General features: G+C 38.5%; 2 protein-coding genes across 2 annotated transcripts; both read left to right on the top strand.

The window, feature by feature from the left end:
- Positions 1 to 2,561: 2,561 nt before the first annotated feature.
- LOC129494065 (olfactory receptor 10W1) lies at positions 2,562 to 3,506 on the top strand. Its single transcript, XM_055300767.1, has one exon. It carries the CDS (start codon positions 2,562 to 2,564, stop codon positions 3,504 to 3,506), a length of 945 nt encoding a protein of 314 aa, XP_055156742.1.
- Positions 3,507 to 18,641: 15,135 nt separating this feature from the next.
- LOC129494185 (olfactory receptor 10Q1-like) lies at positions 18,642 to 19,703 on the top strand. Its single transcript, XM_055300938.1, has one exon. The coding sequence runs from the start codon at positions 18,642 to 18,644 to the stop codon at positions 19,701 to 19,703; it is 1,062 nt and encodes a 353-aa protein (XP_055156913.1).
- Positions 19,704 to 20,643: the final 940 nt, after the last annotated feature.

Raw genomic sequence — 20,643 nt, forward strand, 5'->3', positions numbered from 1 at the left:
CGACACTCTTGCCACCTGGGGCTGGACTCGCTGGAGAGGTAAGAAGGAAAATGCAGATACAGATGTGGGATGTGACTTGGAGACATTGAGGCAGGTGTGAATTCATGAACAGATGCCAGCCTAGACAGATTTCTGGAGATGATGCTAAAGTGCTTTTATTTCACATCTGCCCTAGGCAACATGTTTAGTAACAACTTGGAATAACAAGTTGATGATATGTGGATTTAATAACCTTCACTCTCTTTGAGCCACAAAATCTACTATTTCATCTGTCTAGAATATAGACCCTATTACTGTGCCTACCTCTCTCCTTCTAGTTAATTCCTGCTTTTCAGATGTAAGCTTAAATATTACTTCTTCTAGAAAGCCATTTCAGAATTTCCTAATCACAAACTATGCCAGAGCCACATGGTGTATAATCTTATAACACATTGCTCCTTTACAGCATTTAATCACAGATATATATATATATAAATTATATATATATAATATATATATAAAATAGCAAACATATAAGATATATGTAATATATTTCAATCACAGATACAAATATAAATACAGCAGATTCTTTAACAGCCTCTCTGTTTAGGATATACAACTTCTTGGCACAACTGTGCCATTTTGATTACCATTGTTATGTGGGGCTTAGCACTTAATCAATACAAAATAAAAATGAGGGATTGCAGGAAGGATAGGTAAGGATAGTTAAGTCACAAATTGTAGAATTTTTTTAAATGTCAATTTCAGGGATGCCTGGGTGGCTCAGCAGTTGAGCGTCTGCCTTCCTTTGGCTCAGGGCCTGATCCTGGAGTTCCAGTGTCATCATAAAATTCTCCAAAGTCATCATTAGCACACAGATTCCAAAGCCCTCTATCAAATATAAGTGGAAAACTAGCCCTAGATGTGTTTGTTGTAACTTTCTACATGTTATGTTCCTGAATGGCAGCATTTTTTCCACAATGCAGCCTAATGTTGGTTACCATGTTGTTTTCCATGAGGCTCTTAAATAGGTGATTTGATTATTAAATCATCTCAAAAGTAAAGGGGAAAATGAAAAAAAAAATATATGTACATTAGGCTTGGTGATATGGGAGATGAAAATGTAGTTCAGGGAAGATAGCTGCCCTTGAACTTACAAAAAATAGTAATCTGTTATTAGGCTGCTTTTGCTATTGCAGTAGATACTTTACATAATGATCTCTTTTACTCCAAACAACAGCCCCAGAACTAAGCATAAATACTATCCCTATTTCTCAAATAAAGAAACTAAGACCTAGAGAAATTAGATATTGCCTAGCATCACAGAGCCAGGACTTGGGATTATACAAGCCACATCATTTAATTTCAAAACTCATCTCACACACTGATGCACTCCCCCTACTCCTCATGTTTTAATAAAATGTTGAATATGACAGATGATGTTAGAAATCATTTGGAACATGATTGAAGTTCAAAAAAGGAAAAGAGAATGAATAGCTTTTCATGCCCTGGGTGTTCTGAATATTTGTGACAGTCTAATTACTTTTCCCCCTATGCTTGTGACACAGAGCTGGGTCTATTTGGATGATTTGTCCTGGAGTGGTGCTTCTGGATTAAGATTTTTCTTCAAAGCTCATCATAATTAATGTTGAAAATAGGCAAATTGAAACAATATCACACTTTTTCCTTCTTGAAATGAGGTCATCTTGGGAAAACAGTGGAATGGATGCCCTATGAGAGTCATGTCTGTTTATCTCAAAGTCTTTAAGGAAACAACAAATCCAAGAAGGAAGCTGGATTTCCCTTTAGCTCCTTAGAAGAGAAGAAAAATAGAGGGAGACTGAGTGTCTTTCCTATTCACCCTCACACTCAGGGGGAGGATTCTTAGATCTCCAACAGCTTATGTTCACACATTTCCCTATACTGCCACAAGTCAGGAGGAGCCCTATGATAAATCTCCCTGTTTCCTTCAAGTCCTGCACTTCTGATTGGATATGGATAGAGAAACCAGGAAGAGGGAAGGCTTTGTATTCCGAGGTTCATCTCTGATACATCTATCTCAGACCTATGTGAACTCTTTGTCCATGGGCATCTTTTTCTTTCTTAATTTTCCATCATTAGACTAGCTTTTCAGTGTTACATCTATATACATGTGTCAATACCTCAGGAGGCATTGTGTGTAAATAAATGTATGAATGAACAAGTGAATGAATGAATAGCTTCCTGCCCTCATCTTAATGACCCCCGTTTTCAAGAATTCTTGACACTTGTGAATTTACTGAAAGAATTAACTTTCACTGCCCTTCCACTAAAAATCATTTTGAAGACCATAAACTTACTTTGCCTCTTCTTCTCAAAAAATTCTTACACAACTCTTGGGACTTAGAAATTAGGTTGTAGATAGTTATGTCAGGAGATTTCATGAAAGAGGAAGAAAAGAAAGAATTAGCTCTAATAATTCTAAGTTTCTAACTCCAGACCTATTAGATTAGAATATGGCTCAGAGTGTGAACTAATATATTATTGGTCTGATTTTTCTTCCTGTCTTTATAACTCTTGGCAGAAAACACTCTGTTAATTCAATGACCTGGGGAAATCACTCACTGTTGATGGAATTTGAGTTCCTGGCCTATCCCTCCCACCCAGAGCTCCGTGTCTTGTCCTTCGTTGGAGTCAGCCTAGTTTATACCTTGATTATCAGTGGGAATGTCCTAATTGTAGTGGCCATCCAGACAGAAGCCCGCCTACACACACCCATGTACTATTTCTTGGGAAGCCTCTCAGGAATAGAAATATGCTACACTGCTGTGGTGGTGCCCCACATCTTGGCCAACATCCTACGGCCAGAGAAGACCATCACCGTCCTGGGCTGTGCCACACAGATGATCTTCTTCATAGGGCTCGGCAGTGCCGATTGCTTCCTCTTGGCTGCCATGGCCTATGACCGGTATGTTGCTATTTGCCACCCTTTGCAGTACCCTCTCACCATGACTTTAACTCTCTGTGTCCGCTTGGTCATGGCCTCTGTGGTCATTGGCTTGTTCCTGTCCACACAACTGGTGGCTTTCATCTTCGCTCTGCCATTCTGCCGGGCTCGGAGTATCGAGCATTTCTTTTGTGATGTCCCACCAGTGATGCGTCTTGTTTGTGCCAACAGCCATGTCCATGAGCAGTCAGTGCTGGTGGCAGCCACACTGGCCATTGCCATGCCTTTCTTCCTCATTGCCACTTCCTACACCTTCATTGTGGCCGCTGTGCTCAAGATTCACTCAACAGCTGGGCGTCACCGGGCCTTCTCCACCTGCTCTTCCCACCTCTCTGTGGTCCTGCTGCAGTATGGCTGTTGCGCCTTCATGTACCTGCGCCCCAACTCCAGCTACTATCCCAAGCAAGATCAGTTCATCTCACTGGTATACACATTGGGAACCCCACTGCTCAACCCACTTATCTACACCCTGAGGAACAGTGAAATGAAGGGGACCTTGGGGAGAGTTCTTACCAGGAATTGCCTTTCCCAGAACAACTAGGGGAGGGTACAACCTTCAGGAAAGAGTTTGGTTCCAACTGGTGCAAATCTCCATGCCACTGGGATTTCTCCCAGACAATGTTAAAAGTAATCTTTAAAAAATGGTATAAACTATCTGGATACCATCTAGCTATGTGTGCCAGAGACCTTTAAAATGCTTCTACTATTTTACTCAGTAATTCTGTTCTAGAAAGGAAATTAACAAATGAGCATAACAATAGGAAGTGACAAGTATAACACTGCATCTCAGGTATCATCTGGAAAGAGATAGCTCAGTCAATAAATTCTGACTGAAATAAAATAATAAAAGGATTATATAGAGAAGTATGAGTAAAGGAACCAACATGGATGGCAACACACTTACATACTAGCCATAGCAGGAAGTCATGATCACTCTTAGACCTCAGGCACATAAGAGCATACAGTATTATCAGAGATCAGTAAGAGCTAGATTTATTGAGAGAAAACATTTGGAAGGAACTGTGGCTTTAGGCGGGAAAAGTAACAATTGACAGAACTACAGGCATGCAAGTAGAAAGTAGGAAGATAAATACCCCAACATCTCCCTGCTCATACCATCCTAAACCTTTATCCTGTCTCCCATTGGCCAAACCCAACTGGAAGCAAGGGGGCAGTGTTGACCAAATGTTCAGTTCTCAGAAATTAGCCTATTGGAGCAAGACAGTGCAGAAAAGGACGTTGAGAATTAGAGGCAAGCAGAAAATAACCAGAAAAATATTATTATGTAGTATTTTATGTAGAAAAGAAAATATGTTAATAATCCCATAATAAAGTATTGGCTAAACAATTAATGTATGTAACAATATTGTTCAGACCCTCTGCCCTCTGATGCATGTCCTCCAACCAACTCTTATTTTCCAGGAAGAGTAAAAGTAGCTTCCATACTACATTACTGAATTCTTGTTTTCCCATCACTTATATGTGGCAATACTTTGTTATCTTGTCAGTGTTTGGGGTTTTTAAGGAGATGATTTTTTTGTGTCTTTTTTTAATATTCTCTATGTCATCTAGCATTTTAGGTAGCAATTGACTACCTAAAAGCATTTAGGTAGTAAGTTCATTTATCAGTGATATTCTATAGTCAATAATCTCTAGTTATATAATTAAAGTAGTGGTTTTCATGCAAGTTTACAGATAGGCAATGAAAAAAGATTTGTGGCACAGCACAAACCTTAAAACCACACTATCTGGGTTTGTATCTTTCTACCTATGTGACAAGGGAAAAATCACTTAAACTCGCAATACTTCGATTTTATTTTCAATCAAATGGAAATTACAATAAATCTATCACTAAAGGATCAAATGAATACAGGTTTTATAATAAGCCCTATATCCATGATATCAATTATTATTACTATCATTTGGGGGGGTACAGAGAGGTAAAACAAAGGAAGAGAATTGGAGAGAATATTTTCACAGGTGATGTTATGAGAGGTTCCCCAACCATCTTCTCTATATTCCCTCAGAATGTTCTGCTGAGTTCATCAAATAGAGTTTAGTTCTACACCATTTTCAGGCTTGAGGGTGTTAGCAATAATAATGAAAGGTAAATTTACCTGAGATAATTCCTTATTTGGGGGATTTACCAAAAATTTAAGCCGTTTGAGATACTTTGAGGTGAAAGAATTGTATTTTAATTGTAATTTTTTAAGTAGTAATGAATGTAATGACTTTTTAATTTTTTATTTAAATTCAATTAGCCAACATACAGTACATCATTAGTTTCAGATGTAGACTTCTGTTATTCATCAGTTGCATATAACACCCAGTGCTCATTACATCAAGTGCCCTCCTTAATGCCCATCACCCAGTTACCCCATCCCCATACTCATTTCCCCTCCAGTAATCCTGTTTGTTTCCTATAGTTGAGTCTCTTACAGTTTGTTTTCCTCTCTGATTTTGTCTGATTTTATTTTTCCCTCCCTTCCCCTATGATCCTCTGTTTTGTTTCTTAAGTTCCACGTGAGTGAAACCATATGATCATTGTCTTTCTCAATTAACTTATGTCATTCAGCATAATACCCTCCAGTTCCATCCACATCAAAGGAAATGGAACTTTCATCCTTTTTGATGGCTGAGTGATATTCTATTGTGTATATACATTACTTCTTCATCAAGTCATCTGTTGATGAACACCTAGGTTGTTTCCACAGTTGGCTAGATATAGTGATTTTAAAGGAAACCTTTCTCATTCTACCTAAATCTATTGAAATGATTAACAAAATACATATGTTTTAGTCAATTTGGGCTGCTATAACAGCATACTACAAATTGGGGTGCTGAAACAGTAGAAATTTAATCCTTACATTCTGGAGGCTAGGAAGTCCAAAATCAATGTGCCAGCAGATCCAGTGTCTGGTGAAGACACTATTCCTGGTTTGCAGACAGCTGTCTTCTTATTGTCACTTCATATTGTGGGGAAAGAAAGAATTCCAGTCTCTTTCTCTTCTCATATGGACACTAATCCATTCATTATGGCTCCACCCTCATGAGCTAGTTATCTATCAAAGACTCCATCTCCAAATACTACAGCAGTGGGGATTAGGCTTCAACATTTAAACAGAGAGGTGGGGGTGGGAACACAAACAAAACAAAACAAAACAAAAACAACAACAAAAAACAATGGTAGAAGACATAACCAGGGATCAAACCCAGGAAATATGGCATCAGAGTCCATACACTTAATCAATATGCTCTATTGCTCTTCCCAGAACAGCTTAGTGTCCAGTGCCCAGTGAACCAAACAGCAAGGAGGCAGTGTTACTTGAGACACAGGGTGAAGCAGAGAGCAACAGAGACTGGTATGGTAGGAGATAAGATAAAATATGGCAGAAGACAAGATAAGAGATTACAGAAAGTCAAAATCATGGAGCAATTTATAGATCATAGTAAGAACTTTGATTTTACCCAAAGTAAGGTGCAAGGCCACCGAAGAGATTTGAGCAGAGTAGAAGCATTATTAGGCTTACATTTTAAGTGATTCACTCTGCCTGCAGAGTAGAAAATATGCTATTAAAGAGGAAAGAGGGGATCAGAGTCTTGTTAGGCATCTATTGTAACAATCTAGGCAAGTAATCATATTTTGGATATCTTTGAAGGCAAAGCCAATAGGATTTTAAACAGACTGGACATGGGATGTGAGTAGAAGAGGGGAGTCAAAGATGACTCCAAAATTTTATGACCTGTAGAAGTGGAATAATGAGACGCTATTTACTAAAATTGAGAATCCTATGAGAAAATAAAATTTAGTGCAGAAAATAAAGAATTGTTCAAGAATTTTGGGTATGTTGCATTTGAAATATGCTTTGGATATCTAGATCAGAAAAAAAGAAGGCTGGTACCATCACAAATTCACAATGATCAATACCAAGCTTACATGGATTAAGCTTCCCTGTTCTTATTTTCATCCTCCTCACACTCCTTGGCTGGATTCTTTATTGTCCTGACACCCAAATGTTGGTGCACCCCATGCCTCAGTCCTTGGTCTTTTTCTTTCTGACTTCACTCACTTCTTAAAGTAATTTCTCTTGATGCCATAGTTTTAATATATTTGTATATTTATATATACTTAAAATTCCTGCAATTGGCTGGCATACAGTAATCATTCAGAAAATATTAGCAATGTTATAAGCTATTCCCTCTGCACTGGAGCCAGGGACCTCACAGAAGATTTCATGATACTAAACTTGGACCAGTGTCATTGCAATTACTGAGGAGCATGCTTGATTATGTGGTATTGAATTTGTTGAGGCTGATTCTACTGAATTCCAAAACCTGGAACTTTATCAAGGAGTCCTCATGAAAGGCAAATAAGTCTATAAAGATCATTGATATGTATTTACTATAATTGAGTTAATTAGATACCATTGTTGGCAAATACCATAAATGATTTCTATAGAACTTTTCCTGATGTTTTAAAAATACCCTTGCTGTACTTTAAAAAGATTTATTGCGGTTCTAAAAAAAATTTATTGTGGCAAGAACACAACATGAAATTTATCCTATGAAATGTGAAGTGTATACTATATCATAATTACCTTCTAAATCATTCAAAAATGTCCCTGTAAACTAAGTATAGGGGCAATAAGTAAGTGTTTCAGATGATTAAAGGAATCAATCTAAATTAGCTACGTATTTATCTGAAATACTGAAAAATAAAAACCACTAAATGTCCAATATTAGGGAATAGTTTAATAAATTGTGGAATATCAATACTACTTATTAGTCGTAAAAACTGTAAGTGTGAACATGATATTTAAAAAGGAAGACGTTCAGGGCACCTGGGTGGCTCAGTGGTTGAGCATCTGCCTTTGGCTCAAGTCGTGATCCCCAGGTCCTGGGATGGAGTCCCACATCAGGCTCCCCATAGGGAGCCTGCTTCTCCTTCTGCCTATGTCTCTGCCTCTCCATCTGTTCTCTCATGAATAAATAAATAAATTTTTAAAATTAATTAATAAAATAATAAAATAAAAATAAAAGGGAAGACATTTAGAAGCACCTGGGTTGCTCAGTCAGTTGATCATCCAACTCGTGATTTTGGCTCAAGTCACAATCTCAGGGTCCTAGGATCAAGCTGCATCAGGCTCTGCATGGGGCAGGGATGTCTGCTTGAGGATTCTCTCCCTCCCTCTCCTTCTGGCCCTCCCTCCACATTCTCACTCTCTCTGCATATGTGTGTGTGTGTGTGTGTGTGTGTGTCTTTCATTAAAATAAATAAATCTTTTAAGATAGAAAGAATGAAAGAGAAGGAAGGAAGAAAAGAAGGAAGGGAAGGAGGGAGGGGGCATATTGTTACATGGAAACTATTGCAAGAGTGTAAAATGTTTGTAGGAATGAGGTCATCTGAACAAGTAAATGTATCTGTGTGGGAGAAAAAAGGAAAAACATCTGAATGCAACCTCCCTATGCACTTGCCCACTCCCTCAGTTATAAGAACTGGCATAGACTTACATGTCCATTGTCATGAATATAAAAAGGCAAACTGTCTTCATTCACATGGACTTTAGATATTTTGGAGCTTTATGGATAAGTTTGATTTGCTTATTTTGACTTTAGAGGAGATCTTTTCATGTGAAGTTGCCTGTACCCTAAGTTTTCCCTTCTTTCCCCTGGCTGGTACGTCATTTCATAGATTAATTGAATGCCTGGCAGAGGCCTTCTCAGGACACAGGGTAAGTAACCCTTGTATACCACTTGTCTACAACATCACTCTCTTCCACTGTCTCTCCCATTGCCCTTACCTTCTTCTGCTTCTTTTCTATAGCACCCATCCCTCCAGCACATTATTAAATGAGCTTATTCTTATTTATTGCTTATGATCTGTCTTCCTCCCTCCAAGAACATAATCTCTATGAGGATAAAATCATTGTCTGTTTGGTATTCTGAAGGATCCCAAGGATCAGAAATAGGGCCTGGATGACCACAGGAATTCAATAAATATTTGTTAGATATTGAATAAAAACTCATCTTTGATAATGGACATGAAACAAGGAGGCTGAACATGGCTAAAAATTAATGGCAGCAATGATAAGAAAGTATGTGATTTAAGCCCATGAAGTCTGGAGGAAGGTGGAAAAGGAAGAAACAGAGAAGAAAAACATGGTAAGGCAGAGTTGGAAATATCACTATAACAACAACAACAACAACACCTTTTAATGAGTAGGAAAGTATCCACAGGAGTAAAAACTTGATCAAGAAACAAAAATAAGTAAGACAAAAGAAAATGAAGCCAAAGATCAGAAGGAATGATTATGGGAAAATCCTTCATAAATTTTCTGCTTCTCAAGAAAAAGGTACCCACTGTTCACATAACTTTAGAGCTATAAGGATCCATGACATCCATTTAATACCATACCTCACATCCCAAATCAGGAGCCCACATGAGAGCTTCAGAACTTGCCTGAGGTCAAAGTACCACACAGCAGAGCACTAACTGGACTCCAGATCACCAGATGCCTAGGCTAGGGCTGAATTAGTGCATCACACATGGGCCATGAGCTCAGGCTGAAATGAATGTGTACATTCAACAACGCTCACTGGGTGGTTGTCTGGAATACAACATTGAAAAATTCCCCAGTGTGTGCAGGTAAGGAATGAGGATACCCTCATGGAATTCCCAGATAGTAATTGTCTATAGTGACCACTTAGAAGACTTGTCCAGTAATCTGGTTTAGTTGATCAACTTGGGAAATTTTCCTCGAATTCTTTCTACTTGGGTTCAGTTGAAGGGAAAACCACGGGGGAAATTCCTCCTCTTTGGGGACCCATTAATTTTAAAGACATTTCATAAAGGACACTAAACAATCTGATTAAATCAGGCAAGACTGGACTCTGAGTGGATGTATCAGAATCTATTTTCTATCACTAAGAAAGAGACAGCTCTCTGTCTCTTCAGAATTTGAATTAGGATTATTCCATAGTATCATCCTTCCAAAGGATAGGTCTCTCACTCAGCTCCACCTTGATCATAAATTTATAAGAGATGTCTCTTCTCTTGGCTTTTAGTATGTAAAGGACACTTCTCTGTTTTTATCTGTCCATTACAGAGGTATCATATACATCTACTTGTCCTCTCCAGGAGATACTGTGCAACACAAAGTCCATGGATCTTCATTCTGTTTTACCCTAAAAAAGTCAGTGGGCTCTCCTTATTTTCCATGGCAAGAACTCAACGTCTCAGCAAAAGAGTTAACCTTCTCTTTAGTGAATTTCCTTAGGTGGCTGATGGATTGAAGTAAATCTCAAAGCGGTAAGGGAGCATCTCAAGAGATTTCATTCCTTTGATTGATTTGATTTTGATTTGATTTGATTTTTAAAAATGGTAATAAGACTGGGACGCATGGGTGACTCAGCAGTTGAGCCTCTGTCTTTGGCTGGGGCGTGATCCCAGACCCGGGATGGAGTCCCACATCGGGCTCCCTATTGGGAGCCTGCTTTCCTCTCTGCCTGTGTCTCATCCTTTCTCTCTGTGTCTCTCATGAATAAATAAATAAAACCTTTAAGAAATAAAAATAAAAATGGTAATAAGAGACACAAATTCCTCTAAGGTTTTACTACTGGAGAAAAACATTCCTATATATCAATATTGAATTGTGGAAAACCAATGAGTTATCAGAGTGGCTGTTACTATCCACTTGTGCAGATATAGAAAAGATAACTCTGATAAGTGGTTGATTTTCTCAGTATCATATAGCTAGTAAGTGTAAAGCCATAATAAAATAGGTCTTTTACCTTTTCTTTCACTATTTCTTCCATGGGACCACCCTAGGGAGTATAGCATGATATTCACTTTTTTCAAGTAGCATTATTAAACCCTAAGCATTATTAAACCATTCAATGGTGCTATGTGAGGGGGAAATAGTCCATGGTCAAAAGAGTTGGAAATTTTTCAAGTAAAACAAACCTGTTTGCTCTACAATAGGACCTCAGAGAACTTTGTTGTGCTAATATTCATTGGAAATCTTGAGAGGAAGTGACAATGTTTTCAATTTTCTCATGAAAACTCATTTCTGAAACATCGTGAAGAGCTCATGTTCTAAGGAATACAGTTTAAGAATTAGTTCCTCAAAGGATGTTTCAATTCTTTTTTTTTTTAAGATTTTATTTTATTCGTGAGAGACACAGAATGAGAGAAAGGTGGAGACACAGGCAGAGGGAGAAGCAGGCTCCATGCAGGAAGCCCAATGTGGAACTCGATACCAGGACCCCAGATCACCCCCTGAGCCAAAGGCAGGTGTTCAACCACTGAGCCACCCAGGTGTCCCAAATGTTTAAATTCTTTTGTTATGTGCCCTGTTTCCTTATGAGGCTGAAGTTGGCAATTATGTCATAATTTTCCTATGTCTATCCACATAGCTGAGTCCAAGACTTTAGTTCATAATGGGCACTCAATAAATATTTGCTTGATTCATTTATGTGTAGGGCACAGTACCTTAGAGTTGGGGTGAGGAGGAGGTTCTCTGGAGGTTCATAGAAGGTGCACCTATCTCTAGATTTGGGGGAAAATGACAATCAGGGAAAGCTTTCTGGGGGAGATGTCACCTGAGGTGAGCTCCAAAAGGATATATCTAGGGAGTGTGAAGGGATACTCTTGTACAAAGTAGCCAGAACAGATACTGTGAAGTCCCCAGAACAAGACCATGGAAAGGAACTGAAAGTGTTCTTTAGAGCCGAGGTAGAAAGAGCAGTAAAGAGAATGGGAAAAGAGCAACTCTTAGAAATTGGGCAGAACATTTAATGCACACTACTGTTAATTCTCACCGTAGCTCCAAAAGGTAACTAAAGCGTAGTTAGAATTCTGAGATTACTAGTCTATCGCAGAACCAGAACACTCACTCTTGTTGGGAGATCTCCTAAAAGTGTAATTAACTTGATAATGGTGTGGTGGGCACCATTACGGGAAAGACCTTGGGGCAGGAGATGTACTGAAGAGTTCTCAAAATATTCAATAAAAGCTGTTTCTTCCCTTACCGATGTGCACAGTGCTCACCTGAGTCTGGACATGCTTTTCAGTAGCAGTACCAGACTCACACTAACTATCCTTTCTGCCTGGATGTTTGCACCCTCTAAGTTAAGTAGCCTTTGATGTAAATGAAAAAGTGAGCTATAGAGATATATATGGAGTCCAGTCTCTGCTAACTAATACACTGAATGTGGATGCTGGCCTCAGGTATGTCCATCACCAACCATATGCCTTTGGACAGGCTTAGTCTTGGTGGGCCTCGGGTTTTGCATGTAGGATACAAAAGGATAGAACTGGTCACTCTTGAGTCCCCTTACAATTCCCAGATACAGATTTGACTTTCTGTATGTTTTATAAATGAGCACACATTTAACCTATGACTAGACCTTGCTGTGGGTTTCGTGGTTCCTTGAATTTCCCAACATTATCAAACTTATTGGTTCAACAAGTACATCAAGAGTTTAATTACTATCCTTCCCACCATTCATTTGTCAACTGAATCTATACTACCCAAGCCCTTCAACATGTAGTGGATAAATAACCATTGGCTTGAGAAAGCCTCAGTCTATGTGGAGCTGAAGTAATTGCAGGATAACTGGGCTGTAGAAGGAGCCACTGAGTGTTGGCTCTGAAAGGAAGTTTAAAGGGCATGACATTTAACTACAAAAGAATTCAATTTAGTTCAAATCAAATCAATCATGACAGGGATATACTGGTAAACAAGACAGATGTTCTTGCCCTTGTAGAGCCTAAATATGGCCCTGACTGATAGGTTTCTCAGACTGGTGCTGCCAGAGTGGAGTGCTTAAACATCAAATCCCCAAGGAAGGAATACAAGCACCCCAAATTGAGTGAATTCACAGGTAGCGATGGTAACAGGGTTGGGAGGTTCTCAGAATAGTAGAGTGAAAAACCTTTGAAAGTGAACGCTGGAGAGGAAAATCCTAATTTGTAAATACAAATTCTGATGTGTTTGGTTTTTCAATAGGCTATAGTCTCACCTTGGATATGTGTGTGAGTTTGTCCTTGAAATCACTCTGTAGTCACTTGTCCTAGCAGACATCACTCTCAAAATACTACATGTCTTGCTTTATCTCCAAATTATGTTTTGCACCAAATGTTGTATGTTCGTATTTAGGTACCATGTTGCTCATTTGAGGTTCATGTCTTACTAAGATAGAATCATCTTTAAATGTTTTCCTGAATCCAGATCTAGCTTATTTGGTTTTCATCATATATAATTAAAATTATTTCACTAAAATCTCTTTTCTTTTTTGTTTTATTTTCTCTGTTGCTCATTTTATTATTCACAGTTTAGCAGAGCAACTGAAAGGCCTGGAGGGACTCAGCTCTAGAAGAATCTCACTATCCATTCTGGAAAAGATAAGAACCAAAGGGTAAATATCTAGGGGAAACTCACCATCCTGAAAAAAAGAGGGGAGGGCACTTACATTCATTGGACACTTGTTATGTCCCGGACACATTATATATTTGAAATATTTAATCTTCACAAATTCCGTATAAGGCTCCATATTCACATCCCCAATCACACATCAAAGAACCAAGGCTTACCAAGCAACACAATTAGCATAAAATTAAATGAGCAAAAAAAATTAAATTAGCAAATAAGGGGAATAGATTTCAACTCCATATCTAATTGAGTCCAAAAATCCATGTGATTGACACCCTACCAGCTTTCCTTCCCAACACCATGTTGAAATACCAATGAATAAAGGAAACCTGCTAATTTACTATATATTTGCCAAGTTGCACGTGTTCGTTGTAAAATTTGTAAATGCAGAAAAATGTGTCATAAACAAAAAGATTCGCAATCCAACTCATTCTGCAATATCCATTATTAATATTTTCAAAAATGTTCTTTTGTATTTTTATGAACAGATATCATTATTTTTAATGGAATCATGATGTAATGCTTTTTTATAACCTGCTTTTCATGAACCATCCTCATCTTATTAAGTATATTTCTGCAGCATCATTTTCAAATGATTGCTTGTACTATCACATGGAGAGGCCACAATTAATTTAAGGTTTTTCCTATTACTGGTATTTTGGTTGATAGTTTTCACCACAATATAGAACAGTGGAATAATTTTATGCACAGACTCATGGTTAGTTTATTAGAATAAATTCCTTAAAATAATATTGCTGAAGCAAAGCATATGCATCTCTTTAAGTCTTTTATTACATATCACCAAATTGCACTTCACAAATTTTTCTAGCACCTTATACTTCCACTAGCAATATTTGGGGATGTGTCTCTCCTTGCAACTTTAACAACAGCAGATACTATTTTTTTTTCCCACTGTCAGTTTGTAAGTAGAAAATAGTATCTGATTCTGCTTCATTGTATGTTTATTTGAATATTAATGAGGTTGACTTTGCATGTTTGTATTTGTGTTTTCATATTTCTTTTTTGAATTGCCTATTCAGATCCTCTATTCCTTTTTTCTAATGAGGGATTTATTTTTGCCAGATTATATAAAATTTCATCTTCTACTCAGTTTGCTTATTGTATTTTTGACCCACATATCTTTTAAATTTTTATTCTGTCAAAATATCAACATTTTTGTGGATTCTGCTTATTTGCTTGCAAATCATTTGTAGTCTTAGGTCTGAAAAAAGTTCATCTACATTATCTTGTGGTTTTCTTCCTGTTTTTTAAATATTTGAATCTCAAGTCCACCAGAAATAAATTTTGATGCATAACGCATTAGGGAGTTCTTTTTTTTTTTTTTTAATGATTCACTCATTGCCCTAAGTCCATATTAGGAAATTGATCCTCTCTAACCGATTTGAATAGTGACAATAGTGAATATACATTGACTGTGTACTCTATGCCTTGACTGTTCTAAGTGCTTTTACAAAATAATTCGAGTCTCACAACAACCTGAGAAATAGGTACATTTATTTTCAGATCCATTTTACAGATGATAAAACTGATGCAAAAAATAGAGGAAATATAATGCAGTGATTAAGACAAGAGACTCTGGAGCCAGCCCATGTTTTTTTCTTTGTTTTGTTTTGTTTTGTTTTGTTTTTTCCAGCCCATGTTTAAATTAAATGTTAAAATCCAACACTTGCTAGCTGTGTGACATTGGGTAAGTCATTTACCCTCTCTGTGCATTAATTTTCTCATATGTAAAGCAAGTGTAAGAACCCCTTTCTAGAGGACCATTGTGAAATAAATTAAGAAATGGAAAGTGCCCAAATTAATGCCTGACCCAAAGAGTACTATAGAACACTTGGCTACTATCAATGCTTCTTTCTGTTCTAGTGTGCTGGAGCTCTAGTGCTCTGCAGATACCATTTTGATTTATGATATAACATGGGATATATTTTATAACATATGATTGTGATATGTTTTAATGTCTCATGATGCAAATTTTGTTGTTTTGGCACTTTTTTTTAACATTCTCTTGTTCATTCTTCCAGGAAGTTTGATAGAATTATATAGAAGTCACACATTACTTCAGAGCCAATTAACACCAAAATATTGGGTTTTCCGTACAGGCAATATATATATATATATATATATATATATATATATATATATATATATATACAAAGCTTAGCAGTTTTCTTCAAGTAGTTCCTGCTTGTTAGTTTTTAGGTTGATTCACTGGCCTATATATTATTCACCTATTCATTTTGGTGGTTGTTTGAGGGAAGGGCATTTTCTAACTAACATTGATAGAAAACAGAAAGTCCTATGATCCAAAGCATGGACTACATACTTAATCATTTTACTTTAACTTAAAATATTCCAATGGGCATTTATTTATCAACCTTTTGATATAAAGCCAGGGGCTTTGAGTTTGTATCACCTAAAATCAAAGCCTTCCTTCTCAGACATTATCTACTAATTCCAGTGTTAGCTTTTGTAACAACAGAGTGAACATTTAGACTCACATTCAATATAAATATTAAGTTATTCCAAATTTCCCTCTAAGTCTTTTATTGTGGTCCAGCTCATATGTTATTCCACAAAAATTTTTGGCAACTCATAATTATCAAGCACTCAACTCTTAGATTTTGTAATACTTGAGAAAATTACATAATTACAACACAAATACAAGTAGTATAAGTTGGTTTGGGAAAAATCCAACTGCCATGTATGCAATTCAGACATAGTAAAATAGCAACAGGTCTCTTGTATTCAGTATATCATGGTCATCATTTAGTATGTTGAATAGATGTAATGAACAGTGTGATTAATCTGAAACAGCAGTTCAGTGAAGATTATTAGTTAAGAGATCCTCTGCTACATGTCATTTGGATCTAGCCACTCCAATGAATATTTTATTAGTCCAAATTTTTCAGTTGGTTCTGTTGTGTTTTCAGCTAGATAGTCAAATCTAACTCCTGCCTAACTTTGTCTCCTTCCATTGATTAGATCACAGAACACACAACGCTAAACTAAAGCAATGCTAGCCTTCCTTTGTCACTGTATGTGCACCTGGCGGATTATATAAATATGAAATTCCATCTTTAATAGACCACAAACTTCATTTAAACTTATTTTCAGAAGTTAAATATTTACTTTTCTTATTTAAGCTATTTTATCTTATATGCTTGCTCACATTTTCTTTGTTTGAGCCTTCTGTTCCCTGTACTATCTTTACTTTTTAAATCAGATCATTTGGAATGGATATGCTGAGTTTTATTCTACTGATGATCCTTGTTCAGAAATATGTTTGAATAGGTATTTCTCTGCTTAGTCACATCTAAATGAAATATCTCTTGAGTCCTTCCTTATATAGGCTGTGGAAATTATTTCAGGATTATTTTATTTCCCCCATCCTTCCCTATCAATTTTCTAATGCTACAGTTCATGGTTTTAAATGTGCAGGGTTGTTTTAATTTTTGCATTTTACATTACGAATATTTTCAAGAACTATCCTCCGAATTTTTTAACTATTTTTTGCATCAAATATTTGGTGTTAAATATATATTTGACTCTTTGATTTCTCAAATCCAATTTTTACATTACAACTTCTCCAGTCCTGGATTATGTGTTCTGATTAATCCCCCAGCAATCAGGAGTCTTTGTTGAGGAATTGTTTTCATTGTATTTAGAATGGCATACATCCTAAACCCTTGTAAGTCTGAGAAAGTCTGTCCGTTGCTTTTAAACATAAGTCACTAAAACCTGGGTACAGAATTCTTTCACACCAATTTGTTTTTCTTAGAACTATAGATACTACTTTATCATCTCTTGGGTTATTACATTGAAAAGTTGTAGTTATTTTTTTGTATATTTTTTTTTGGAGTTCAATTGAACTGAAGTTGCTTAGTCTATAGGTACTTTTCCCTTCCCAGATGCTTTTAAAGCTCTTTTCTTATTCACCTGTGTGTTCTTATGTCTATTTCAATTCTGTTATTGTGTTTTTCATTTCATTATTATCTTTTCTTATCTTGGGCAGCCGGCAACTTAATTATTCCTTAGTCCCTACAGTCCCCTACTGTGTGCATCTGTCCAAGTCCAAAAGTTTAGGTTCATGACTGGAAATTTAGAAAAAAAAATAAGCAAACAAAAGGATTTATATTAAAAGTGCATATTGGGGGGTGCCGGGGTGGCTCAGTTGGTTAGGCATCTGCCTTCAGCTTGGGTCAAGATCCTGGGGTCCTGGGATTGAGCCCTGCATTGGGGGTCGGGGTCGGGGGGTCCCAGCACAGCAAGGAGTCTGCTTCTCCCTCTCCTCTCCGCTGCTGTTCTCTCTATCTCTGTTGCTATCTCTGTACCTCTCAAATAAATAAAATCTTTTAAAAATAAATAAATAAAATAAAAGTGTATATCGGAAGGATTGGAATAAAAAGGGTTTGCCCAGTTTTATATGAGTCAAAATAACTGGATGAGAAGTGAACTCATGAATAAATTATAGCCCAGCCATAAAATGGGATATTATAAAACAACAGAAAGCAAAGTCTTGGTACTCAGAACACCAAGTATAAAATAACTTTTGTAGACACAGTGTTGCAGCCAGTTAAGATATGATACATACTCTATAATTACACATATGAATTGAAACAGAAACTGATCTGCAGTGACAAGAGTCAAAGAATAATTCACCTTTGTGAGGTAGAAAGACAGGAGATGAAAGGGCATTGAGGGGGACACTTGATGGAATGAGCACTGGATGTTATGCTATATGTTGGCAAATCAAACTCCAGTAAAAAAAAAATATACAAAAAAAAAAAAAAGAAAAGATGCTTGTAGGGTTCCTGGAATTGTTCAGTTTGTTCATGTTGGTGATGGTTATACTAGTGTAGTTACTATGCTAAAAAAAAAAAAAAAACTGTACCTTACAATTCATGAACTTCTCTGTATATTTCAATAAGAATGTTTACCAAAAAAGTGAGCAATACATCCATTTGTCTAATTTTGAAAATATCTGCAACTACACAACTCTTCTATTAAACACAAGCAAAGAATTAGCCCTTGTCGATGAGATGTAAAATATCAGAGCAAAAAAAAAAAAAAAAGACATTTCACCAAGAATAGCTACACGTCTTTGACATCAGAAAGTTCTACAGAGGAGTAGCTATGTCATTTATGGAGATTTCCATGGAAAAAGATTCCATACTCTCTAGTGGGAATCACCTCAAGTGCTGAAATCAGAAAGTAGATACTAAATGCTAAATCAAAGATCAGATTTACAATTCTGCTTTTCTTCCCACAACAAAACAGTTTGGCAGAGGGAGATTCAGCACTTCCCCACTCTTCCTTTGCAGGAGACATGTTCACTAGGAGCCGTCCTCAACCAATCCGCCCCCGCTGAGTTCTTCTTCCGCGTGTTGACCACCGTCCCAGAATTCCAGGCCCTGCTCTTCCTCCTCTTCCTCCTCCTCTACTTGATGATCCTCTGTGGCAACACAGCCATCATCTGGGTGGTGTGCACGCACAGCTCCCTCCGCACCCCCATGTACTTCTTCCTCTGCAACCTGGCCTTCCTGGAAATCTGCTACACCACGGTGGTGGTGCCTTTGATGCTTTCCAACATTTGGGGGGGCCCGAAGCCCATCCCCCTGGCTGGCTGTGGGGCCCAGATGTTCTTTTTTGTCACCCTCGGCAGCACTGACTGCTTTCTCTTGGCAATCATGGCATACGATCGCTACGTGGCCATCTGCCACCCGCTGCACTACACCCTCATCATGACCCAGAAGCTGTGCGCCCAGATGGTGGCGTGCGCGGTGGGCCTGGCCCTGGTCCTCTCCCTGCAGCTCACGTCCTTAATCTTCACCCTGCCCTTCTGCGGGCACCGCCGGGAGATCAACCACTTCCTGTGCGATGTGCCCCCGGTCCTGCGGCTGGCCTGCGCCGACATCCGCGTGCACCAGGCCGTCCTCTACGTGGTGGGCATCCTCGTGCTGACCGTCCCCTTCCTGCTCATCTGTGTGTCCTATGTGTTCATCGCCTCGGCCATCCTGCGCATCCGCTCCGCCGAGGGCCGCCGCCGGGCCTTCTCCACCTGCTCCTCGCACCTCACCGTGGTCCTGCTGCAGTACGGCTGTTGCAGCCTCGTCTACCTGCGGCCCCGCTCCAGCTCCTCGGTGGACGAGGACCGCCAGATCGCCCTGGTCTACACCTTCGTCACCCCCCTCCTCAACCCGCTGATTTACACCCTCAGGAACAAGGATGTCAAAGGTGCCCTGAGGAATGCCGTCCTCCATAAAGCAGCCTCTGGTGCCAGTTGAAGCTCCAGGGGCCTGGGGAGGCTGTCAGTTGCCATGACGATGAACTCTGAGCAACAAATATGGAATTAGAGTACTTACTTTCCCACACTTTGAGTTGCTCGTTCTTTTGCCATATTTGTCCCCATGTCTCCATTCTGCACTTAGTTCCTTGAAGCGCTCTGAATAAGACTGGAAATTTTAGGCAAAACTTTCAATGCGGGACCTCGAGTCTGCTGGCCCTACAGTTTTTTTTTTAAAGTTTTTATTTATTTATTCATGAGAGATAGATAGATAGATAGATAGAGGAAGAGAGAGTGAGAGGCAGAGACATAGGCAGAGGGAGAAGCAGGCTCCATGCAGGAACCTGATGTGGAACTGGATCCCAGGTCTCCAGGATCATGCCCCAGCTGAAGGCAGGCACTAAAACACTGAGCCACCCAGGGATCCCGTGCTGGCCCTACTTTAAAGGTTCACGGCTCAATCATGGCAATTGCTCTATCAAGACCCCTACCCCCACCCCATGCATGCTATGAATAAAGCCTGGTACCTTCTGATGCCCTGCCTCCTATGAGGGCGAGGTTGCTAAGATCTATTCACAGACACATATATCTTACTAAAAGAAATATATTTAATTATTGTTTTAGATTAAAAGGGAAGTGTATTTTTTTAAGATTTTACTTATTTATTCATGAGAGATACAGAGAGAGAGAGAGGCAGAGACATAGGCAGAGGGAGAAGCAGGCTCCGTGCAGGGAGCCTGATGCAGGACTGAATCCCAGGACCCCAAGATCATGACCTGAGCCAAAGGCAGACGCTCAACTACTGGGCCACCCAGGTGCCCGAAACAGGAGCATATTTAATGCACCAATTTCCTTCCTTCCATACATCCCTGCTGGTGCTCTTCCTTGTCTTTCATTCCTGGGTGTCAGGAAGTGGTCAGACTTGGCATCCATTGACTAAG

This window comes from Nyctereutes procyonoides, unplaced genomic scaffold (genome assembly GCF_905146905.1).
Source record: "Nyctereutes procyonoides isolate TBG_1078 unplaced genomic scaffold, NYPRO_anot_genome, whole genome shotgun sequence".
NCBI classification, from domain to species: Eukaryota; Metazoa; Chordata; class Mammalia; order Carnivora; family Canidae; genus Nyctereutes; species Nyctereutes procyonoides.